This window comes from Clytia hemisphaerica, unplaced genomic scaffold, assembly GCF_902728285.1.
Source record: "Clytia hemisphaerica strain Z4C2 unplaced genomic scaffold, Clytia hemisphaerica genome assembly, whole genome shotgun sequence".
NCBI lineage: Eukaryota > Metazoa > Cnidaria > Hydrozoa > Leptothecata > Clytiidae > Clytia > Clytia hemisphaerica.
In genome coordinates this window covers 194,339-220,029 of record NW_027103850.1, presented here as the reverse complement: position 1 = coordinate 220,029, position 25,691 = coordinate 194,339, and the positions used below count along the sequence as shown (strand labels likewise).

The 25,691-nt window shown below is 35.5% G+C and overlaps 2 protein-coding genes across 6 annotated transcripts in view; one reads left to right on the top strand and one right to left on the bottom strand.

Moving 5' to 3' along the window:
* Positions 1-255: 255 nt before the first annotated feature.
* Positions 256-25,691, bottom strand: part of LOC136807586 (armadillo repeat-containing protein 3-like) — a 32,708-nt gene continuing 7,272 nt past the window's right edge. For 2 of the 3 annotated variants that reach the window (XM_067064172.1, XM_067064171.1), the window contains exons 7-25: positions 25,146-25,218; positions 24,472-24,561; positions 24,181-24,248; positions 23,866-23,937; positions 23,302-23,385; positions 22,840-22,870; positions 21,382-21,449; positions 17,843-17,927; positions 15,812-16,030; positions 15,112-15,178; positions 14,674-14,746; positions 14,126-14,265; positions 13,548-13,716; positions 12,784-12,911; positions 12,185-12,283; positions 11,681-11,911; positions 11,013-11,175; positions 9,079-9,171; positions 256-559 (exon numbers count right to left, since the gene is read on the bottom strand). In XM_067064172.1, the coding sequence (XP_066920273.1) occupies positions 449-559; positions 9,079-9,171; positions 11,013-11,175; positions 11,681-11,911; positions 12,185-12,283; positions 12,784-12,911; positions 13,548-13,716; positions 14,126-14,265; positions 14,674-14,746; positions 15,112-15,178; positions 15,812-16,030; positions 17,843-17,927; positions 21,382-21,449; positions 22,840-22,870; positions 23,302-23,385; positions 23,866-23,937; positions 24,181-24,248; positions 24,472-24,561; positions 25,146-25,218 (2,064 nt within the window). In that variant the 3' untranslated portion in view covers positions 256-448. The remainder of the gene's footprint in view (positions 560-9,078; positions 9,172-11,012; positions 11,176-11,680; positions 11,912-12,184; positions 12,284-12,783; positions 12,912-13,547; positions 13,717-14,125; positions 14,266-14,673; positions 14,747-15,111; positions 15,179-15,811; positions 16,031-17,842; positions 17,928-21,381; positions 21,450-22,839; positions 22,871-23,301; positions 23,386-23,865; positions 23,938-24,180; positions 24,249-24,471; positions 24,562-25,145; positions 25,219-25,691) is intronic. The other variant, XM_067064173.1, reaches the window with a different exon arrangement.
* LOC136807584 (myosin-M heavy chain-like) lies at positions 2,154-8,639 on the top strand. 3 transcript variants are annotated; one of them, XM_067064168.1, is made up of 3 exons: positions 2,154-2,361; positions 4,840-6,420; positions 6,768-8,618. In XM_067064168.1, the coding sequence occupies exons 1-3, from the start codon at positions 2,215-2,217 to the stop codon at positions 8,553-8,555; spliced, it is 3,516 nt and encodes a 1,171-aa protein (XP_066920269.1). In that variant the 5' UTR covers positions 2,154-2,214; the 3' UTR covers positions 8,556-8,618. The 3 variants fall into 3 exon arrangements, with proteins under 3 accessions (XP_066920269.1, XP_066920270.1, XP_066920271.1); XM_067064169.1 differs by lacking the exon at positions 2,154-2,361 and adding an exon at positions 3,623-3,732 and having other exon boundaries at positions 6,768-8,639; XM_067064170.1 differs by lacking the exon at positions 2,154-2,361 and adding an exon at positions 4,085-4,162.

Sequence of the window (25,691 nt, the reverse complement as noted above, 5' to 3'; positions counted from 1 at the left end):
GCTGCCACCATTTCTATCAACAAAGTGGCGCCTGCTCCACAACCAGCCGCTGGAAGTAGCCAAGAATAATATTTGGGACTAAGTAAATCCCTAAAAAGGGATCTGAGATAATGAAAAACTATTCAAACTTCAACTCAAGTAAAATGAAAAGAAGTGACGCATTTAATCTAGGTTGTTAGCATTCACTAACGGACTACATTTAATCTGGAAATGAGAACATTAGGTGTGTCGATAAATTTTCTTAGAATGTGAATATATGACATAAATTTAATGTTTCCTTCTTTAAAATATTTAATCTTCATTCTTAAAAAAAATATTTAAACTTACTTATATTAAAATATCTTGCAGAAAAATAAATTAATTCTGAATCATACCAAAAAGTAACGCTTTATTTACACAAACTTCGTATTTACATCAAATAAAAAAAATCTACTCACACGTTTTATCTTCAGATACGTTGATATTTGACCGCTTCGGGTGATCCTTTGGGAAATAGTTCGCCAGGGTTGTGCATTAGGTCAACAACAAAGACTTTAGGTGGCAAAATTGGTTGACCAGTCTAGAAATCATGAAAAACAGTGTTTTTGAAGGTAGGTTGGGGGAGGGAAGGTTTTCACTAAATGAAGCTTCAAGTCACAAGATAAGGGCATAAAGTTCAACTCAGCAAAAACAGACTAATGTAAAACGAATTTTCTATCTTATCACGAAATCGTGGTAAAATTCTCAAAATTGTTCGAGTAAAATTTTCCAATACAGTACTAGGATGGCTTTCCATAAATAGCATCGACATTGAATGATTCCTATACATTCATCCCTCCAATATAACACCCGGGGTCACAGACCCCGCTTGGACCACGCTCAATAGGAAAATTTGGCTAAAATCTCGTCCCTGGTGCAAAGAATACCCTAATATTTCATCTCTACTAGGAAATGGATTTTGATTCATCCCCATTAAGATTTTGATAGAAACTTTTATCCCCGTTGTAGGATAAAACTTCCGGTGGGACTGTGAGACAGGGGTGTATTAAAGAATTCATAAAAATTCAAAAAACACGAACAAGCCCCTACAATATTTCCAAGGATGATCTTTGAGATTATTGAAAATATTTCGTAGGGAAAAAAAATTTTGCCGGAAGAAATTTTCGTTAATTTAATTTCGCGGTTCACAGCTCAAAATTCGAAAGTTTCGCGGAATTAAATTTTGCGGTTGAGGGAATTTAATAATATGGCCTATTTTGCCCTAAAAAAACAATTTTAGAGGTTATTTTTAAATCCTGAGAATATTCGTGTTTTGCAGGATTTAATTTCGCGGATTTGTTAAAAAACTGCGAAATTAAATTCCGCGAAAAATTCTTCCTGCGAAAATTTCTTCACTTTAATTAATGGGGACATAACAAACTCTTTAAAGCAAGTGTTCAAAAAGAGTGTTCAAAGTAGATTTCAAGAAAATTGTGAATTTGAAATTTATATTAACTACAGTACTGTTCTCACAGGCTCCGCCTCAAAATCAACCCCTTAGATTGAACTCCTGTAGCGATGGATAAAGAAGAGGGAAGTAGGTGCAATACTGTCACCAAAAATAAATTTCATTCAAAAATAGAACTGGTTATATTAATTAATCGATAGAAAACGAAGGAAATACATAACCAAGTTACCATCTTTCTTCAACTATAAACAACAACTTAAGAACATCCCTTGCTAAAACACATTTTCAACAATCTTCTTAATCAGAACAAAATTTTTGATGAAATATTACGAACCAAGTAATCTTGCCTTTTTGATATAAGTTGAGATTTTTTTGAAAACTTTATCATCCTGTTAGATATAATGGTGAGATATCTGTATTACCTTTGTAAACTGTCATGAAAATGTGTTCTTAAAATAAGCATAAGGAATCGAATGTTCAGTTTTTTTTGATTCGAATGAAAGGTAAAAGAGTCTGCTTAATTCAGCAAAGTTTTATTGAAAGCATTTATGGCGTTATGAATAGTTAATTAAGTTAATCTCATTCATGAGGGATGGTCAAGCAAGCAACCAGTGGTTACCCATAGCAACACCTTACGCAAGCAACTGAATTTCCTTAGCAAGAGGAATTCATATTAGGAAAAGAAAAATAATGGTGGATATATATAACTTTGATATTAATGATTGTGACAAAATGCAAAATAAGAAATCTATAGTAATAGAATAACAGAAGGTTGAGCAGGAGTGAGGATGACCAAGACGGACATTCCAGAGATGGCATCCATCATGGGTAGTGATGGCAGACGACCAAGTCTGAAAACGAAACGAGTATCTTGGCTTTTGGATCAGCCAATGAATGTCAAGTTTGATGAAGAAATGAAAAATGAAGATGAATCGGTAAGGTTACGCTTCTTACTGACTCTTTGTCTATCTGAATTTCAGGACTAAATGAAAAATATACTTTACAGGAAGGAACGTTCGCGAAAGTTTTCCGCGAAAATTTCTAAAAAAACTCATTCATGAAAATATCTCCCCCCTTAAGTAGAAAGACGCAGCTAGCAATGAGAATAATTATGTTATGCTTTTTATCAACATGTGATTTCAAATTCTATAATACAGTCTATAAGACTGGTGTGAGATTTTCCAATAGTAAAACAGTTGCAGGCTATAATTATTTGTAAGTAACAGTTAAACAATCAAGTTATTTGGTGTTTTGGAATAAGAAGAGAACTTATGTCGAGTAATTTATGTAACTCCCATGTAACTTCATTCCAAAGATTTTATAAGATGATTTCTTGCGGATATCATGAATGAAAAACAATACAATAATGTCTCGATGACACAGTAGTATAAGATGAGAGGAAAAAACAACTCGGTAGTCGAGAATTGAGATTACTCCATCCTTCCGCAAAGTTATGAGGCAGATGCCACCCGTACGCAGTAATTAAGTTTCAGACAAAGACAACAAAACAGAAGTCTTGTTGCGCTTACACAAAGAACTAACAGTCCGGAATAGACACTTAGGGGGTTAAATGAAATTCAAGTAAAAATAGGTATTTCAGACCAAGAAATGGAGGGACATGTACAAATCTCACGGGGGGAATAAACCTATCAGCTAAACAGGCTAGATATATTCCGAATTCCTAGAAGAATATTTTTGACAGGGAAAGTTATTTAATATAATACTATTAACGCAAGCGCTAGCCAGTCTCAGCACGACAGTTCATTAAAAGCTTTGATCATGTCTCAAATAGGACACTTTTTAATCTCTTTAACATTGTTTTTAAGCAGGTATGAGAAGTAAAGGAGCAGACTGTTTATTGCTTCGAAAAGAGGGAGTAATCGGAGGCAATAAAGTTGAAAAAATTATGAGGCCCTTATGTTATGAGGTGGAAGAAAAACTTTTAGAGAAAAATAATCAACAAGATGATGAATTATAAAAATTCGAAATAAAAACTTTTAAAACATAAGGAACAAGTTATAATAAATAATCATGGTTGGAAATAAAAAACAAAGAGAAAATGAGGACTAAAATTTATAGCTTTTGATGGTTGATAGTGAATAAGACGTGTCTCGATCAGTGTTACTATGGTAACTCCTTTAAGTAAAAAGGGGGATAATGTGGCGTAATGACTTGAAATGGAGGAGACTTGAAAAAAATAGACTTGTTTATGAGATGTGAATAAACGTAAAAAGGGAAATAAATGTTTGTTGACCACGAGACAGAATTGTAGTAGTGAGGAAATGGCGTCGCACAGGTTTGGAATGGTAAGAAATCTTGATTATTTTAAGGGCAGAGATTTTCGACTTGGTACTGAGGCTAACGCTAACAACAAATCTGCTAGTACTGCAATTAAGGATGGAAAATGCGTTAGATAAGACGAGAAGGAGGATACTGCGAAGATTGAATGAATAAGGAATGTCAAAAAATCGTGAATATAAGTAAATAGACAGAATATTAGGATAACAAGTAGTAGTCTCTGGAGAAGTAATTATAGTAATTAGCCCGAGAAAGAAGAAATGTGAGTGCTAATAATGATTTGTAGTAATTACTTTTCGTCATTAATCGCGGAAATATAGTGATTGCTTTAGTATCCGCTAATAATTTTATTGCTTGTCAGCGAGAGACACAAGGAATTGTATTGCCAAACAAACTGAAAATTAAAACATGAACTAGATTTCGAGCTTTATTTCAAAGGTAAGTTCAGTGGAAATTTATGGGAGAAATTTTTACGTAAGTTTATTGAAAGTTTAAGGTGAAAGAATCATAAGTTAAACTTGGTGAAGAAATACACGTTTTCTTATAAGAACATCCAAATTTTTTTGAAGCTTTAGGATGTTCCTAACTTTTTGGGTTTCAAGTCTAAAAATGTTCTTAACATGTTCTTATTTTCCCTTTTTTTATGACCATTTTTACCCCTTTTCCTAAGAAATTGGCTTTTTTCGAGTTCGACAAGCCTTAAAATGTTCTTAACTTGTTCTTGTGAAAAAATGTTTGATGCCTTTCAATAGAGAAAGAGGGAATAAAATTGAAGAGCGTTTTAGAAGATTTCGCACTTCATCATTTTTCATTTAGTAGTTTCAGACTCTTTTTCAGGCGAATTCATTAGCATTGAATTGTCAAGACAGATTTTCATATCCACAAACATGTAACAGTGTAGTACTAAGATATTTCTGGCTTATAAAGGAATGAGAATCAAATGTATGGGGACTTCTACTAATAAGTTCAGAAACAGCAGTTGAGAAGGTTGAGGATATCAGCTGCCAAAACAACAGCAATAAATAATTTTCACGACGCATATAAAATAAATATAATTTAGCATGGTCTGGGGAAATGTAACCAGTGAATAATTTTATCTCCTTCTACTTTTTCAGATGACGTCATCAAGCAAACATGGTGCAGACCAATTCGAAATTCTCTCCTTCATCGAAAATGGAAATGGTAGCAAAATCTATGACGTCATTCAAAAGCAACGGAATCGAAAATACACCATGGAGGTGGTTCCCCGTAAGAACTCAACACAAGATGAAAGCAAGAATACCAAGTTACATAAACATTCGCAACTGAAGGCGCCTTCTTGTTATCTGACTCAACTTAAATATTCTTTCCAAACCAAGACGCGAAAATATTTCATCCTCTCGCATTTGCACCGCCAAAGAAACTTATCAGAACTTTTTCAAAAACAAAAAATCTTGGATAACAATACAGCAAGGTTTATAATAATCCAACTGCTTTCAGCTATCGATCATTTACACCAATCAAACGTATGTTATGAGAATATCAATCTTGGCGACGTATATTTTGACAATAAAGGTCACGTGATTCTGAAACGAACTTATAGTGGGCAGAATTATTGGACGGTTAACGAATGTTATGGTTGTCACAAAGGAAAATGTAAAAACAAATATCACATAGCCGGACAGGTTGCAAGTGTGGCAAAAGCAAACGATTTTAACAACGTTGGCCAACTGTTTGTACATTTAATCACTGGTTCACAGCATTCATATAGTCTGCTGGAAAGTGCAGATCACACAACTAAAGACTTCGCATATTTATTACTTAGACACGATGTTGATATTTCCAAAATTAAGAACCACCCATTTGTCAATGATATCAATTGGAATGGGGTCACTAACAAAGAACTCGACATCCCAGAAAGCATCTCGATGTTTGTCAAGGAAACACGTGAAAGGCAATCGAGTCAAAATAGCATGATCATAGAGAGAAAGGATGCTGGCTCCCCTCCGGAGATCTTAGTCGGAGTAAGAAAGCCGAGATCAAAAAGCGAAGAACCATCTCGAGTTTTGAAAGCTAGCTCTAAGAAATCAGGAGTACGTTCAAAATCCTACAGTAGCAATGAACAAAAGCTGAACCAAAATATTCCCAATGTCCATCGTTCAAAATCGTTTAGTAAAAGTGAGAGTTATAACTCGGTCTTTCAAGAGGATGTCGAGTTGGGTACTCCTGCTAAATCGCGCAGGACAAGTATCGACATGTATCGTAAAAGATTGGAAGAAATCTCAAAAGTCATTGATACCCATAGCAACGAGACAAAACAAACGACACCATCAACCAATGAAATCGAAGTAGCTAAACCACGTGAGTCAGAATTCTTTTTCGAGAAAATGTATTCCGAAAATGAAGCATTGAGAACAATATTAACAAAGTATGGATTGTTAAAGGATAAGGGTCCTGAAGTGAGAAAACCCCAAAGACCGAACTTTCTAGACGTTAAAAAAGACGACGCGTCGATGACGTCATCAGGAGCTGATTCACCTGTCGAGTCGAATAATTTGTTATCCTCAAAACGACGACAAAGTCGTAAAATTCGGAAAAACAATTTGTTGAGTCGATCATGTAACAACATACAAATTTTGTTCAACGAGAACAGCGATCATACAGATAGTGTTGATGAAAATTCAAAACGATCACAACTGGATAGCTCCATGGGAAAGGTGAGAATTTCTTTTTAAAATCGAATTCTAGGCTGGTGAGATATAAACACAGGGCTTTCTACTATCCAAGGAAGGTCTCAACATGCTAGAAAGGGGATATATATAATGTCATCCTACTGGCACCTGTCAAGGCTAATGAGATTTGGACCATCTCAAGCATGTTATGTACTCATGTCTGATATTTCAACCACCATTAGGACTGTTTTCAATGTTTTTATTCCAATACTTTGGAAATTACATGAAATAGATAAAACTCATGAAAAAGTAACAGACAAGAACAAAGTGGGATAGCTTTATTCTAAACCCCCTCAAATAAATCTGATTGATCGTTCCCATTGTTTTTACAGAAGCAGAAAAGTGAAAGTTGTTTGACGGTCATCGGCACGACGGATGAAGATATCGACAAAAACAACAAAGGCGGCAACAAGCTTATCGATCGATTAAATGGTCTCAGTAAAAGTAAAACTTTTTACATGAAAAGAACCTCTTCTATGACATCACCATCCTCCCCTAGCGTAATGAAAAGACATTTTTCAGATTCTCACATCAAATCAACCAACCTTTTATCACCAAATCAAAAATACCAAGATAAGATGATATCAGCTCCGCAAGCTTTGTCTTCATTATTGAAGTCAACTTCATTGATTGGTCAGAAACAAACGAGTCATGATAGCGGGTTGAATGTGGACCTTGATGAGAGAGACGATATCGGCTCACGTAAACGAGGACCCAAGATCGAGCGACACGATAGTGGCTTAGGTGGCTCACAAGATCGGGATATCGTTCGGGTTTGGAGACCGGGAAAACCGGATTCGTCCCTAATAGAGCAAGAACGAGCACGTGGAATCGAATGTTATGATTGCGGATCGGACATTATTGAACCATTTTCAAACTCCATTGATGATTTGTGCAAAGCATGCGGGAAATCTCGAATCGAACGTAAAGAAGCAGTTATTGAACTTATCGAAACTGAAATCAACTACGGAGAAGATCTAAAGATCTTAAAAGAAGAGTTTTACACACCTTTGAAAGTGAACCATATCTGTACACCTGACGAAATTAGTAAACTGTTTTTGAACTTGCAGGAGTTAGTAGACGTCAATGCAAAACTATGCGCTTCTTTACAACATGGGTTGGAGGAATGTATCGAGAACGATGACTTGAATTACATTAGTTTGGCTATTGGAGATGTTTTTCTAAATAATGTTGAATTCTTTGAAGCTTACGAATGGTATTGTGTTAAACAAAACGAATCAGTTGAACTCCTCAAATCATTGACCAAAAAATCAGACCTTCTCCGCGTCTTCTTGCAAGTATCTGCCCAAGAAAATGTTAAACTTCGCAAAATGGATCTTAAGTCTTTCCTAACCATGCCTATTCAACGAATCATGAAATACCCATTACTATTAAGTCGCATTTATAAACACACGCCAAAGAAAAATACAGACTTTAAACCACTCAAAAATGCAATTGCAAAGGTGGAAGAGAAAATTTCAACTATCAACGCTTTATCAAAGAACTTGAACACACCAAAGATAAAGAAAGCGTCTAGTCTTAAGACCATGATGGATATTGTATCCAGTAATAAGAGCGATTTGACCAAAATGGTTGCCAACCTCAAAGAATGGAAGTTAGAGGAGACAACTATCATTGCTCATGAGGACTTTGAGATCATAGAGACAGACTTGGTGAATTTGACATCGTGGAGTAAAGAATCTTTCAAGAAGATTTCTTATCAGCAGGCTGTCATAGGCGTTAATAACGCACCTGAAAATTATCTTCAAAACCTTCAAGAACGACTTAAAAACGAAAAAGCACCTTATAGGGTAAGCGAGATCAAGGATGCAGTCATCGTGTTCTTCAAGCAAAAGACTCATGATAAATGCCAAGTACATAAAGTTCCTTTACAAGTTAAAGATTGTGTGGTAGCTATCAACCTCAACATTAAAATCGCATTTGAAGTGACAGAAATCGGACGGCAGCCCTTGACTTTCGTTGCCAGGAATACCAACATTACCAGAGAGTGGAGAAGAACCTTACAATTTGTCATCGATTCTTTGAAGGTGAAATGGAGACAAAGGCGCGGTGGACGCCCAAATATTATGACTGAGAAACTTCATCACGAGGATTCTTAAAATACTTTAACGATCATAATATTTTTCATTTCTAAAAATTATTCGCAACTTTTGCACCAAGAAAGGGTCAGACAGAAGCCTTTGATCAGTTTTGAAGTCTTTCGTATCTTTGGCACCAAGGAAGGGTTAGGTAGAGTCTTATTACTGTAAACCGTAGCTAGCTGTCAAAATAAAAAAATTAAAAGGAGGTCTCAAAAATTAGACTTGAGGCTTTTTTGATTTAGGCATTTAGAATGACCTGAATAAGTCACCGAAAAATTGAAGCTAACTTTAATGAAGGTCTCAAAAATTATGCATAAGGCTTTTTTAATTTAGGAATTTAGTATGACGGGAATATTAATCCGAGGTATCAAAAAATATTCTCATAAGTTTTTTTTATGAAAAATTAGTAATATTTTAAGAATTTATTTGATTGTTGTAAATTTTGACGACAAAGTAATTTAAATTTCAGTTAAGGAAGACATTATTCAGCTTTTGATTTCTTTTTATGTAACCATTTCTTAACAGAATTTGATTGGCTTACCTCAGACCGTTCCATGATTTGCACCTCGTTCCAAGCACGTCCGTATTCCCCACGCATCAAAGAACATCGTAGTGCGATCTGGTCTGCCAATACCTAAGGCCGGAAAATGTGTTCTTCCAGAAAACTTTTGTACACGGGGGGGGGAGGGATATATTGGATAATTTGTCCGGGGGTAGTGAAAAATCGGCAAAATTTGCCTTATTTTGGGGGCAAATTTGCTCTGTTTATGGGTAATCTTGAACGTCCGGGGGTCATAATTCATTTTATCCAGGGGGTAAATTTCCAAAAAACGTTATATCCTCATATCCTCCTCATATTCACATTTTTTCTGGAAAATCCCAATGCAACAAAATTATAAGGTTCAAAGTTTATTTCATGATAAAAACGATTCCAATCCATTCAAGAAAAAAAAATTATCAGACCACCATCCATCCATCTTCAGCGCCTAAATTTGCCAATACAGCTAGATTGAAATACAGCCAACTCTCTGTAAATCGAACTTCTATAATTCGAATCTGCAATTCGAAATAAAATATTGGTCCCTTAGGATAGAGAGTGGTAAAGATTACTCTCTGTAATTCGAATCTTTCTCTAATTTGAAGACAATTTTTCCCTTTGAGATCGAATTAGAGAGATAGAACTGTACGAGAAAAACCTATGCAAAAAAAAGACAACAATTTTGGGACAATTACCCCGTGGGGGGGGCACTCGATTTCGAAACGACCGTATGTGCCGCGCAAAATCTGCTTTTCAAAATCGTACCCTTACAGTGCAGTTCAATATGGCTGAAAAGGTACCCTTTCAGTGCATTTTCTCTTGATTTACCCAACCCTTATAGTGCACTATATTTCTCAGCTGTAGATCTGCGTGAAAGAAGAAGCTTGGGAGATTTTCTGTTTCAAAGAAAAACTGAGAAAATTATTCTTGTCAGCTGTAATTATCAGACAATAGAAACTTTTTCAAACAAACGAGAACTAAAAACCTTTCTTTTTAACAATTTTTTTGAATTTGTTTTAAAATTCGACCCTTGCAGTGCAATCTCACAGAAACACATCCTTACAGTGCATTTTGGGATGCTGAAAAACCCCACCCTTAAGCGCAGGACATGACGTTGGCCAGATCATATGAGTGCCCCCCCCCCCCGGGACAATAACTTAGATCAAATATTTATTATACACTGGATAAACGACGGGTAAAACGGTGGAGAGCGATCATTGTATTTTCATTGTTTCAGAAAACAATTGATGATCTAGCTTTGTCCGCAAAGGACAACTGTCACGGCGGCTCGAAGATGTCTGATTTTGAAAAATGTTTATCAGTCTTATTTTTAAAAACTTATCTAGCTCTTTCTTTTTGTACATTTGGAGAAAAAAAGTAGTTTTGAAAATGAGGCTAGCATACCAAGCCGGATACATTTGTGAAATCTAGTATGAGAAAATCATCATTAGACAAGAAATTCAGACAAAATTCTTACAGTGACACGAAATTTTCGATTGGAAATATCTTTCCAAAACTCTGAAATTAACAAACATAAGACTTGAGTGTCTTGGTTCCACTGTGGTATGAAAGTCTTTTGGTGGCACGTGGTGGCAAGGTTGTTTTTTTATGTTGAAGTTTGAACATTTTCGGTGTCAACATTCAATTTCTTATACGTGTTGTCTTTTGCATCTTTCTCACAGCTTGAAACGCCATAACAACTTATAATTAGTAATTAAGTAGAAGAATCTGACTCTCGCAGTTTTAATTCTCTTTTGGGAATTGGATGAGTAATTTTCGATAAGGAATGCAATAAAAATGCTTCGAAAAATCATTTAATGAGGGAAGGAGAGTGAACAATAATATCATTACTGTGGACATAGCGAGAAAAATCGGCAAAAATCTGTTACTTGTATATCCAGTGTATAATAAATCCTTGCTTAGGTCAACCTGCTTACTTTAAACAGTAGAGCTCTGTGATAGTAAATTCCACATTTGATTCGACCGATAGGGATGACATTGGAGGCCAGTTCAGTCTTCAATTCACTGATGTGTAGTTCGAAAGAGAAATTGGTGAAGTCTGAGCGTTCAACATTCCCTCCCATTCGATCGCTCACAAACCTAAAGGAGAAGAATAATGAACTTTCTAGATTGTCTGTTTTGAAAGTGACAACCGGTACCCTTCCACAGCCCGCTAAAATGTGTGTAATATTGCGGTATTTTGTCTAATAAAAAGGGCAGTTAAGCTGGATTTTCAAAATTTCATCTGATGTCGTTCTGAGTTGTCTGGCATGCTAGGCGACTAATAGAAAATAAGCAAAAATAATGAAAAAGGAAAACTGTAGTTAGATTAAACTGATATTGCCCCGTTACAACTATCGTATTAGTGAGGTTAAGTAAATAGCTATATAATCACGACGACGGACGAAAATGTAACAGGCTAGTGAGTTTCAACCAATCAATTTTCGTATTTTCACTAGCCTATTTTTCGTCCGTCGTCGCGATTATCCCTGTATACTTAACCTCACTATTATCATAATTATAAACATTGTACGGATTATAAACGACTCTAGTCTATGTTCTAGTTCTAGTTTCAAATACAATATAACTAAAATATTCTTCTTACAGGGCGAGGGAGGTAATTTGCTCAGAGAGATCTGATAAGCCACCGATAGTTGATTGTACTGTTTGAACCATATTCAAAAGTTCTTTATCTTCTGTCGCTGAGATTGATGTCACAAATTTTGACAAAGCTGGCAAACTAGGTATAGTTTCAACGAGCGGTTTTTCAGATACAGTGTTTGTTCCACCACTGATGATGGGCTCCTCCCGATTGTCACGCCCAACTCTAGATTTACTCCATGGAAACGAGAAAATAAAAAAATTAAAATTAAAATCGAAGCAAAAATGAAGAATCAATGTTCACCACTCTAAATCTAATGACACGCAATATTTACATCGTCATATTATTTACACAAGGGCTTTTCCAGGATTAGTCCGTGCCCCTCCCCTGTTGAGGATATCAGATATACAGGAATTAACAATTTTTGTTCAAAAGTGGATATCCAGGGGGTTAAATATCTACAAGGAATCGCACATGAATCATTGAGTACCATCTAAAATGCCTCACCTCATTCGACGATCATTTCTGGTGCGTGTTCGTTGTTTTTCAGGTTTCTCAACACTGGCAGGTTTGCTCGGCGAAGCTGTATGTTTTTCTTCATCTTTGCTGAATAACAACAAACAACAAAACTGTAAGTAATAGCTAATAGCTAATATATAACCCCTTGACTAATACCCTATACAACCTAAATGACGTGTTTATGTGCTACCGAAAAGTTAATTTAAACATTACAGAAACATTATAACACACTTTCCGATGATACTATGGCTGATATTTTGCGCCCCTACCAAGAAATCCACTCGGAAGTTCACTGAAAGTTCAGTTTTCAACGAAAAAAGAAAGTATAAAAATAAAAATTACTATAATAAAACTAAAAAAGAAATCAGAAGGCAACTCAGAAGGTAAATAAGAGTGATATCGTTTGCTGACTCATCAATTTTTTTTTACAAGCTTTTTCACATTGGATTGACATGGATGTGGGGCAAGATGATCAGAAAGAGGGAAAAAATTTTTTTCGTTTGTATCAGCAAAATATAACAATAGGCAGATAATGTCCTGATATGAAATATGTGTCTGATATGAAGCGGGAACACTTATGTACATACTTTGCACGTTTACTGTTTGAACCGCTTGTTGCATTCTTCTTTGGGTTGACAAGGATGACAGGTCTTTTATTATTCACTTCTTCATTAAATAGTAATGGCAGGGGCAGGAATTGACTGTCACCTCGAATCTAAAGATGAACAAGTACAAGTGATACTTTTATGGACCTACCTGACTGATCAACAGAAAACATTAAATCCAAATAAACAAAAAAAGTTAGAAAAAATCGAAAAATCGGACTTTGTCACATTTTTGGTATTACAATTCCTTGTTATCATTTTGCATCTTTCTGCCAAAAATCTAAAAAATCCTATGAGCCAATTCCAAGAAAAGCTGGTAACGAACGACCAACGGACGAGTGAAAACGAGTGAAAAGTTAATTTATAGGGGACATCCAGGTAACTCCAAAAATGAACAAAAGTTGTGATTCTGTTATCCTGAATCAATGACGAATGAAATGACGGTAAATTGAAACCAGCAAGTGCATTAACGAGCAGTTCTAAAGGGGGGGGGGGTTCTATCCATAGATGTCTGAGAATATAGGCGTCGTGGCGTCATCTCAAAAAACGAAAAGAAAAGAGGACCTAGACTCCACTCACTCCACTGACAGCCATCGAATAACTTTGGAATTTAATAATAACACTGCAGAATTTGTAAACATGTAGTATCAAATTGTAAAATCATTATTGACAGTTCTAGACCACGTGGCTTATAAGTTCCTATAATTAGTAAAGACGTCATAACAAATTATTACACTTTATAATACCTTGCCAACGTCGAAGAAGAGGGATTCTAATGTGTTATCGAATCCAAGTTCTCCAGTCAGGGCATATTTAGCGGGAAGATTGTTATTCAAGAGACGTGACCATGCCATATCCACAACCGGGTTCTTACGTGTTGATGAATGTTGAATTTGTTGAAGCAACTCTAATCCTCTGAGAGAAGAAGAAAAAAAAAGTCATACAATATATATTCAAAAAACTAGTTCTAAAAAGGACATTGGCCTGTTCCATTATAAATTCTAGATGAAATCTTTTTACGTCAAAAAATGTGTGGCTCCCCCTGGAAAATGGCAAAATTTTCAAAAAAAACCCTTGGAAAATTCCTTTCCTAACTTTTAAGTGAGAATGGACGAGCTAAAATCAGTCTGGAACCATCTGGAAATTTTGGAATATAACTTTATACTGGAAACTGGAAAAACACTCCGGACCCCCTGGCAATTCTTCTCGGATTACACCCTGGCAATGTTCGTCTACCCCTTATATGGGTATAAATGGAATTGCCCATTCTTTGACAAAGAAGTATCCCAAAATATTGAAAAAGTAAGAAGAATCTTTTATTAACCCATATTTAGTGATTTCTTCGGCAATATTTTCATCAACAGCACACATTGCAAGTACCCATGCTGCATTGCGCTGTACTGAACCATTGGGTGATCTCAAAAGATTGACAACATTTAGGATACCTTCATCCAATGTCAATAACTGAAAGTTAAAGATCGAGTTCTCAGTGACTTCTATGGTTGTAAAATTGAGCATTCGTTTCATTAAATCGAATAAAAATCTATGGTCTTCCTTGATGAAATTGATGATGAGTGAATAAAGACGAAGGTAAAATCTGCGTCGAAATACATTAAGAATTTTGTTTATTTCCTCGTTTTTAGAAATATGAAGTTCGGCTAAAAAAGTCTGAAAAAGTCGCTATTGGGCTATCTGTTAAATGTAATCGAATATTTCAAAGTGGAAAGTGTTTATAGACTTTAAGGCTATATTCTGAGCCTTATTGGACAGTTTCTCTCAAATATGATGACCTTGATTGTATTAGATAGACGTTTTATCAAGAAACAGCTCCGTATGTCAAAAGAAAAGTTAGACAAAAAGATGATCACGCACCTTGTTTCGAGCATCAACATCACACAGGAAAGCAGCTAGCGCTTGGCATGCATCCAACTGGACTTGTTCGCTTCTGTGATACAATTGTAAGTAAATTCGATATATTTTAGTTGTTCGCTAATAAGTATGTTGGTAAAATAACCTGGTGGGCTACTAGGTTTGCGAGGTGACGGGCATGTCCGAGCCAAAGTTCGAAAATAGAACCTTTGAGAGACTCTATTTCGACGTTTTTACGACCCTTGGAGAGATTTTTTTGCTCCATTTTTTAGCTCAAAATTACCAGATTTTATCACTCTTTGAGGAAGTCGATTTTCGTAATACCCGACACCCATTTTGCCCAATTCCCCCTCCCCCGGGAAAAAACAAACCGGCAGTGGCTGTTGTAAATTAATGTCAAGGGAATACCCGCAAAAGAAAAGACACAACAAGAAATCTCACTCTGATTTTAAAGGTTCCATTAAAGCTTTGACAACTCCATGTTTCTTGATTTCGTTCCTCCAACTTTCTGAAAAATCAAGTCGAGTACAATTTAAGTCCTTCGAACAGTCCTCACTAATTGTATAATTGCTTTTAAGATTTTTAAATAATTTTTTAGAGAAAATCATGATTACACCAGGGGGTCGGTCTCAATTATTCTTGCAGTCAGTCAAATGTCATAAACTGTTTGCTGAATTCATAAATCAGCAACCTTTAAAAGTATCAATTATTATAGTATTCAAAGAATATCATGTTGCAAATATCAACACTTTTGAGAAAATTGGTCCCGAGAAGACAAAATTTGTTCTGGGAAGACCAAAATTGGGTGGTCTCTGTATCAGAATGTTCCCAAAGATTTTAGTACACGAGTACTAAAATACCACTTCTCTAAAGTGGGGTGGCAGTATGCAAAAAATTCTTAAAAGCCCTTTTAGTATAGTACCGACACCCCCTGCCCTGTATAGACGTATACCATAAAAGCCCCCCCTCCTGATTACAAAATTAAGTTTTTTAACTCTCACTTCATGAAATTTCATGTCTTTACAGCGGTAGAAATAATTTATGATATTTGTCCATCATTAAGTTTAACACCTGTTCCATCTCTAACGAGAGTTCTTATCATAAAAAAATTGACCAAAAGAGTTGACCGGGAGAATCATACCATTCATTGCAAGGTTGGAGAGAAGGACTGCAGTATTTGATTGTATTTCATATTTCTTGTCCGATAATAATTTCACAATAACATCAAGTGAATTCTTGTCCATTAAGATATTGCAATTGTTTTGATTTGCATTGGTCAAATTGGATAAAGCTAACGTTGCTATTTCTCTAGCCTCTTCATTTTCGTGACTAAGAAGCTTCATTATGTTAGGAATACCGTCTAGAAATGGAGAAAAATTTATCTCAAACAGATCATTCATTTTGCGCATACCGCACTCTGCTCTAAAGGGGTATGGCGAATGTGACGATCTGACCTGGTTGTTCAGCCAAAACAATCAAACCCACCTTGCTTTTTGCTTGAAAACAGAAGCGAAAGCGACTGGGTTTTAATGTTAATGTTTATGATTGGCCCTTGATTTCAGTGCCGTTGTTTTGCTCTGACCAATCACAAAGACTCAGTTACCGAGTCCCACTGCAGAAGTGAAAAACATTTAAGTCAAATAAGACCATTTTTCAAGTCTGCAGACTACTTCAAAGTTAGAGCTTCGTTCTCTTGGAATCTACAATTAAAATATTCATTCAAAGTTCAACTGAGCAAAATTTCAGCAAAGTCAAGGCACTTTCGTTTTTGTGAAAAACCAGTTCTCAGGCCCAAAAGAATCAAAGTTTTCAAAATATGAAATTATATATCTACAACTATTCACTCGTAGGTCAACTGAGAAAAATTCAGAAGAATCAGATCATTTTTAAGGTCTACAGTGAGCTTCGAGGCTTCAGCCTCGTTTTCGTGAAATTTAACTCATTCCCAGACCCTAAAAATCATTTATTTTTGAAAAAATGAAAATAGGCACTATTCTATCTAAGAACAAGTGTGCAAAGTTTCAGCCCAATCTGATCATTTTTTAAGACTGTTTCGAAGTTTTTCGAGCTTAAGTAGACTATTTAATCGATATTTTAACCGATTTTAGCTGTTTTTCCTATGTTTTTATGGCTTTTATCGATTCATAATGTAACGATTAAATGGCGATTGGTTTTTACAAACAAAACATGTTATGAAATGAGAATTCATGATCTAAACACCGCGTTCTATTCATTAAAATCGATAAAAATCGATAAACTTGATTAAAGGCAATTTTAACGACTTTTAAGTCGATTTTCTCGAGACTTGCATGGAAAAACGTGGAAACTTTTTCGATTTATTATCTGCACATATCAATTCAGGAGTTTCCACCAAAAAATGTTAATTCTAAGAGATGTGTCACGAAACGAAACGATGATCGATTTCGTTTAGTTGAGTAGTGAAATCTTGTAACTATTATAGCTATTTTAAGGTCAAAAACGTCAAAAAGATTTTGACGTTAATTTTATAAACAAGTGTTTTTTCTATGATTCCAAAAAAAGCGTGTATCTTTTAGAAAAAAAGCTTTTTGAAAATAAAACTTTCAGAAACTTTTTTTTATACATTATAGAACATGTCCAGTAATTTAAAAGTATTTCTGACAACCTGACAGGACTATGTCAAGTTTTTAATTTTGGTAACGTTTTTTTGCCATGTCCGGTACAGTATATCATTTTAACTAATCTGGATAAAAAAATCAAAGCAGCGCGCCAACCTGGGCAGATTCTCTTATGGGGCTATGGCTATAAGACTTTAAACGTAATTAGAATATGCTCGGAAATCAGAGAAACATTAAATATTATATTTTGATTAGCTATTCTGGAAATATCATAGATAGAAGAGAATATTTTATATGTTTCCTTTTAGATTAACATCAAGCTTCTTCCCAGCTGGCACACAACGTTGTTTCAACGTTTATCTAACGTTCACAACGTCCATATAACGTTAAATGTAACGTTGAAACAACGTTGTGTGCCGGCTGGGTTACAGCTCACCAAAAAGGGAGGGTTGACGAGCGAAAGGAAGATCAGTAGAAAAGCTGAAAAACAACAACAGGAATTACATAAACAGCAGACCAATCAAGGAGGAATCAGCCCTGGACATTGTAAAACATAAATGAACCAAATAACCAACCCAATCTCCCAATTTTATCTCTAGACGATAGATTTTCTGATAACGCAGCAATCGCTTTAACAGCACTGATTGAAACTTGTATGTTCTAAAAGAAATTGAAAAGAAATGAAGATTCAGAGAGAAAATTCAATCATAACATGTTTATATTTCCTTGGGGTAAAGGATAAAATTGTTGGTACAAGGACTTAAGATATTTTAATTTTTCAAGAAAAACTAATCAATTTTATCAATGGAGATCATAGGCGGTTTTAGACCACGTCGAACCTATCAGAGAAAGAGATTTGTAATTGCAATTTTATTGTCTTTTAACGAGCGTAGAACTCCTTCGCATGTTTCCGACGTACTTGCTCTCCGCCACTGGTAATTGAAGTGGTTAACAGATATTTTGGGTTCGCTTCAATCTTGTTTTTAAAAACACAGTGTTCTTTGACAGTGTTCTTCTTCAAGCTAAGAATATAAATTGGTTTCTTATCTTTTTTTTGAAAAGGTTCATCAGAAGGGGAGAAAGATCAAGATAATGACAGAGAGGGAAAATTAGAATTTTCGAGTCACCCTTCATTATTGGAAGTACAGGGGCAAGCTGGAAGGACCTAAAGAGATGCTTTGGAATATATTAGCTGTAATGTTGATAGCGTGTGCTCATTGCGATGAGATCAACACGGTTTTTCCTTTACAGGAGTTTCTAGAATACCACAATATTACGTATGATCCTGAGGAATTGCTCCCCAATCTATGTACCACATCCTCTGCATACAGAACGTGTAGTTGCGATAAAGAGCGATGCATTGGCCAAACGAATTGCTGTTTTGATTACCTGTGGGAAGCAGAAAAGCCGGTAGCTATGGAAACTTACACATCCAGATTACTCTCGCCACCTTTGCATCAAAAAATGGCATGTCATGACCTAATTTTTGATTTCTCCTTAATGATGACCGATCGGTGCCGGCAAAAAGGAAACACGTGGTTGGTAGAAAAATGCGAAGGGCATGGTACGGAGAAAGTGAACACATTACCAGTGATGGGTGTTGATGATATGTTGTACCGTAACATGTATTGTGCACGCTGCAACGACATCCAAAGTTTCACAGATGTTGAAATAGACATAACATGTGTACAAATATTCAATCGAACACTACAAGACTTTCTTCAAAATCAATTTTTTCAATGTGATTTAAGTTTCAACGAAGACAACAGTAAGGGATATAACAGGATATGTGTAACAAGTAAATGCAACAAAGTTACAGCCAACCTATGCCATTATTTCCTCTCAAACTTCACTATTCTTAGCCAAGATGAAGACCATTATGAGACTTTCAAAAATGTATTCTGTAAAAAATGTGGCATTCTCAAGATACGCGTGGCTGGAAGGTCTTGGTCGAAAACATTGACATTGAACTATTTCCAAAATATTAAAGCAAGCTGTCCAGCAGATATGGTTTTCAACACACAACTCGCCTCGTGCGTTCCTTACACATGCGGTCCTGGCTTCACACTCATTGAAAACCGCTGCAAGAAGAACACAGTCATCTCTGTAAAAGACAGCCAAAAATGTCCGAAATCCTGCCCTTTCCGGTGGTATCTCATTTTCAAAAAAGATTTCCCTGAATCAGACAAAGTACAACTTTTGGACCTTCTTCAAACCTATTCTCTGATTTATTCGAATAGTTCAATGAGTGCATACGAAGTTCCTTTCAACGAGACATTGATAAGCATCGTAATGTCATCAATCAGCCACCATTCATCATCTCTAAAACTGGTTGTAACGACAGGGCGTATCCATATTTCAAAAATACATGGCTTTCAGCTTCACCAATACTCCATTCAAGGACTTTGCACCGAGCCGATGAAGTTTTTAGATCAACAGTTTATTATCAAACCTAATTGTTTATGTCAGGAACTAAATACCAGAAGACTCAGCCTCAAAGATCCTCTAAACAGCGCCGTTGAAATTGTGTATGAAAAAATGGATTTGGTAGCCAGCTCTTACTATTGTCGAGGAAAATCATATCACTTACAAGGCCAATGTTTACGTATTGAACTAAATCATTCAAGTTTTGAGCAAAACTCTGGAAGTTTGACCATTTCAATGGTAAAGACAGGTCAAATATTGCAACCCCGGGAATACCTTCCAACGGCAAACGGTGTACAGATATGTATCAAGGAAGAGCATGAATTCTCTTGGACGAAGAATGTTGCTGAAGCGCAATTCGTCATCTCTATCTCCGGAACAACCATCAGTTTAGTATCTTACATTGCCAGTATTCGATGCTACCTTCAGTTACCAAAGAAACGCTTCAATACTGGCACCTTCAACATCACAGCACTCATTTTCCTGCTCCTCAAATCTGACCTCATCTTCTTGGCTTCAATCCTGGTAAACTTGAATACTCCAGCATGTAAATGGTTCAGTATTGCATTACATTGGAGCTTAATCAACATCGCTGTCTGGAATGTCTACATGTGTTTAACAATCACCAGAGCGTTCACTACACTGACTATAGAGCGGTTAAGTCAGAGGGGAATCAGACGCAGAGCGATAAATTCATTCGTAACGTGTATAGTCAGCACCAGTCTTTTGATCATCATCCTCATCGTTATAAACGAAACCAATGTTTATGATTTTATTTATGGCGTCAAAGCGTGCTGGATAGGAGATTCTTCCGCCCGCATTTTGGCTTATTACATACCTGCAACCATCTCTTACTTATCCTGCGTTTTCACACTCGTCGTGATCGCGCGCATTATCCACCAAAGTCGTAATCGAACGAGACAAGTGTTACGGAATATCAAAAACCAAGTTAAAATTCGTACAATTTGTATTAGGTTGGCATTAATACTTGGAATAACAGAGGGATTTGGTCTGATACAAAGTCCACTTGGAAAAACAACGGATGAAACCATTTTAAAATTTTATGCAGGTTTGAGCTTGATCTACAATATTGCCAGATCTTTGAGAGGTCTTGCTGTATCCATTTTGGAGATAAAAAGACCTAAGTATGGAATAACTCTGACCAATACCAGCCTCAGTTCCACCAAATCCAAATGATGACCTCTCATAAATCGACAGGATTATTATATAAAGTTACTTAGTATAGGTCTTATGTTAATTTAATCTAATATTCTTTTTCATCTTATGTAATTTGAACTAAAACTTTGATGGATTTAAAAGTTAAATAAAGAACGTATATATAATGAAAACATTTCAATTTTTCAATGTTAAGACGAATACCTGGGTTTAGGTTACCATGGTAAATGTAAGAAACCAAGGCAAGGAGGAGCAAAGTTATATAAAAGTATTCGTAATAAGGGAGAAATACCGAGGGTAACGAAATGTCTCCATCCTCATCCTCATCCTCCTCGGGTCAACTGATGCTTGTCCGGGGGCCAAAAGTCACTTTGTCCGGGGGGGGGGCAAAAGTCACTTTGTTCGGGGGTAAATCACTGAAAATTGTTTTATCCTCCACCCCCATATAAATTTTTTTTCTGGAAGAGCCCAATGGAAAGATTCCATCATCAACTTTTCTAATTGCAATACTTACATCAGACGTCAGAAGTGTAATCAACGTTTTCTCTGTCTCTTGTTCATTGAAAATCCTCCTGTTTTCCTCTACAATACAATAAAAAAGCGCACCTAATATAAAAACCAGGCAGTCAAATGTACAAAAAGTGCACTGCCCTCCTCCCCATGGTCCTGTTATGTCCGATTAGTTGTCCTTGCAAAAAGGTTGTCCTAGATCGGATCATAGAAGGCTTGGAACCACTCTAGCGGTGTCAGTCTACCTTATTGGAACTAATTTTCGCGGGAACTAATTTTCGTGGTCGAAAAAAAATATCCGAAAAATTGCATTTCGCGGGTTTTAATTTTCGCGGTTTTTTCCATTCTGGAATTTTTGCGGGTTTTAATTTTCGCGGTTTTGCCCTTTTTTGGACAAATTTCTTTCATTTTCCTAGGGATTTTTCAAATTTTTCGATAAAATTGGAAAAAATTGTATTTCGCGGGAATTAATTTTCGCGGTTTTCAACTCTCAAAAACTTTCGCGGGATCAAATTTTCGCGATTTTGACGAAAAACCGCAAAAAACGCTAAAATTAAAACCCGCGAAAATTAGTTCCAATAAGGTAGTTGGTAGATTATGAAGGGTCCACTTTGGTTGGCTTTATGGTCCAGAAATGGACAACAATTTCGGACAAGATTCTGCCCCGATTTTCGACCATTTATTAAAACCAGAAAGCATTAAATTTCTCTGGCCTCTCTATTCCAAAGGTGAAATCAAAAATTTTCTTACTAAAAATTTTTTTACTTGGTCCAATTTAGGCATTATGCTGTCTATACTTTTTGTGTTAAAGGACATTATATTTTGAACATTATATATTGTTGGTTTGATTTACGTTATCATTATCTATCAATGTCATGGTCAAAGCTTCAAGTTCATAGCACTTTCAAAGCACAAGATATCGTTTGAAAATAAGTTTATTCTTTTATTGACCATTACTTATGTTCTGATCTGTAAAATACCGTATGTATGTAACTGGGTAAAAACAAAAAAAGTTAAATTTAAATTTTATCTATCATTGGCCGAAATTTCAAATTACTAGCACTTTCCAACCATGAGATACTGTACATAACTATCTTATAGGGGTTAAATGTTATGTGTAGCGTGATTTCCCTATAGACGGTAAAAAGGGAATTTCCCCAAAAAACTAAAATCTCCAGCCACTTTTTAGAGTACCTTGCCCTTTTATCCTTCTGCAAAAAATCAGAAAAAAATAAAGAAGCAATTCTGCCTAAAAACTTTTTTTAGAAAATTGGGCATTATCGCTTTTTGTGTACTACTGCCCTTTTGCATCATTATGCAAAAAATCCGAAAAACTAAGTGGGTAATCCCGAGAAAAGTTGGTAACAAAGAAACGGGCGAACGAACAAACAAGGGTTAATTTAAAGGACCTCTGAGGTAGGTCCAAAAAATATGGAAATAAAAAAAAACTCATCCCTCATACCTAATCTTGACGCAGCAGCAATAACAATCATCTATAAAGTAAAACAAAAGGAAAGGTTGGGTGGATAATTTTGAAAATATTACGTGGTGGAATTAGTCAATAATCAATGCAATTTCAATAGCTTGAAAACTACAGAAAACAAAAGGACACCCCTGTCTCAAAGTTTTTCTCAGTGGGGATGAAAATTACTATTGAAAATCTCAATGGGGATAGAGATTCTATTGTTCCAAGGTTAAAAAACCAGTGGGTTAGTTTTGGAGTGCAATTTTTAAACAATTGAGTTTCAAGTGGAGATGAAATCAAAGTCAATCTCCCAGTGGGGCTGAAATTCCCGAGTATTTTCCCAATGAGGAGGAAATTTTTGTCAAATTTTCCAGAGGGTTGGGGTTAGCGGGTCTGTGACACAGGGGTGTAAAAGGTACGTGAAGTTATCAAAAAAGACTCTCTAGTAGCACTACTTACTGTAAATTGTTGAATTTCTGGACTGCTGCTGGAACCAGTTATGAAAGCCAATAATTTATCAAAAACTCCAGTCGTTTGGATGGCCTAAAAAAAATTATTTTATTATCATTAAATTATTAAAGTCACCCAACCAACTCTACCTCCAAACCTGCCGACCCAAAAAGATTCATTGCTATTTAAAAGAAGAATTATTTTTCTTCCCTTCTACCGGGTGCACCACAAAGTTTCTCTCTTTAAAACTAATTTTCTCGAAATCTACAAATTTTTAAAAAACTGTTCCAGCCTTCTCAGAACTTCATGACGAGAGAGTCAAGTGAGCCGCAACAAGTAGTACCAAGATGAACATTTAATATAGTATTTGCTTTGGAGTTTGCAATTAACACTTTATTTAGTGTTTCAACATAATAAGTATTCAAGTTTTCTTAAAGACTTAATCAAGCAATTATCATAAAAAATATAAAAATTGTTTCATGAGTTTTTAAATTTTTGTTTTAATCCAGTCAAGCAATAAATATACATTTCTAGAGGATTGAAGAAAATATTCTGTGAAAAGAATATAATTACCCTGAGTGTTTCAGTATCTTCCAGTAAATTAGCTAAGCACTGTAAAGCCAGGATATGCAAATCACTCCATGTCTTGTTATTATAGAAAGTGAAAAAGAAATATTTTGCCGAGTCGTAAAAATTTGCTTGATGACGAATAAACAGATTTAACTTGAAAAAATATCACATTCGAGTTAAGAAATAGGATAAAAAACTTTATGATTAGAAAAACGAGGTGTAATGAAGTTACTATAGAACATCTCGTGAGAACAGGTTAATAGAAAAAGAAGATCCAAAAGTTACCAAATTAACTAAAACACAGCAAATTAACAATACCTCGTTTCCAATAATATCAACCAATTTATTCATGGCTTCCAATTCCCTGAGAGCACCTCGATTTTCAGCTAGAAGAATAATATAAAATACTGGAAATTAAAAGTAATTTGAGTCAATGAGTTGAGAGTATTGGTTCAGGTCTGCAATTAGAAGTCTTCTTTCATTACTAATATAAATATTATAGAAAAAAGAAGTTTCACTGATGAGCATTATTTAGTAAACTTTACTCGAATTTCTGGATTGACAAGGTCAAAACAAATGATTGTAAACAAAAACCAGCCATATTATTACCGTCTTGTGAGCAAGTAATAAGTGTTGAAAGTGCCAACTCTTGAATAACTGGGTAGTCAGAATCTAACAACTTCAACAGAGGTTCAAAGCCTAAAAAATGAAAATTAATTTTTGACAATTTAAGTGATTGGTATTTGTCATATAGCCAACGAAGTATGAGAATTTTGTATCTTCAATCGGTGCCATAACATATTGGCAACTTTGGCAATTTTACCATTTCCGAAAATTGAAGTTCGAGCGAGAATGTCAATTTTGGGCCTTCAACTTAATTTTATCGAATATTTCGATCTGGGAGGGATTTATTGGCTTCTAGGCTATATTTGAACCATACCGGACCATTTTTGAACTTTCGGATCCTCAGATCCTTAAGGTCCAAAGTCTTAAGTCTAGCGTTAAAACTCAGAGTTAAAACTCTACCTTTACAACCTAATTTGGAGCACTTACAAATCGTTTTTGATTATAAAATTTTATGGGGAATTTAGTATGTTGGAACTGATTCTAGCAAATAACTTTAAAAAAGGCTACTCAGTGAATGATGTATAAAAGAAAGAAAGAAAGAAAGAATGAAAGAAATGGATAAATATATCACAACATCTCTATAAAAGATAGGTACCAGACAACAGATTTGAATTCAATTGGTCAATTCTTTTCACTTTATTATAAAAAATTATTACCGTGTAAATCTTTCATTGCAGCACGATTTTGGAATTCTTCTACTAAGAGACTGACAGCATGAACCGTATTTTTCTAAACGAAAACAAACAAAGCAAAATAAGATTATTATAATTATATATCTATCAGCCTTTTTCATCTGCAATAATTCTCCATGTTAGCCAGGACCACTTCTTGCTAGAAATGGAGTAGCCTGCTATATTTTCCGACATTTCCGTTTTTGAAAGGGATAGTCTGATAGCGGTCCTAGTTGACTCTGACAAGTAGTATAGATGGGTTTTTATTTATTTTCCCATTATATTGTCCCTCCGGTCTTCAAAACCAGTTTTTGCTGAGCTAAAAAAGCTACAGTAATCAGATGGTACACTACAATCAGTTTTTGTCAATAAGGAACTTCCAAAATTGACTTTCCAAGGGTCTCTAGGCTAAAATGACCTTACCCCCTTCAATGCTCCATAGATATCTTTTTACGGCTCTGTCAAAACTGGTTTTGAAATCCCAAGGGACCACACATTGAGAAAATAGTTTAAAAACCCATATATACTACT

Coding starts and splice junctions, on each gene's coding strand:
- LOC136807584 (XM_067064168.1), top strand. CDS start 2,215: ATGACCAAGACGGACATTCCAGAGATGGCATCCATCATGGGTAGTGAT. Junction 2,362..4,839: donor TGAAAAATGAAGATGAATCG/GTAAGGTTACGC, acceptor CTACTTTTTCAG/ATGACGTCATCAAGCAAACA. Junction 6,421..6,767: donor TGGATAGCTCCATGGGAAAG/GTGAGAATTTCT, acceptor TTGTTTTTACAG/AAGCAGAAAAGTGAAAGTTG.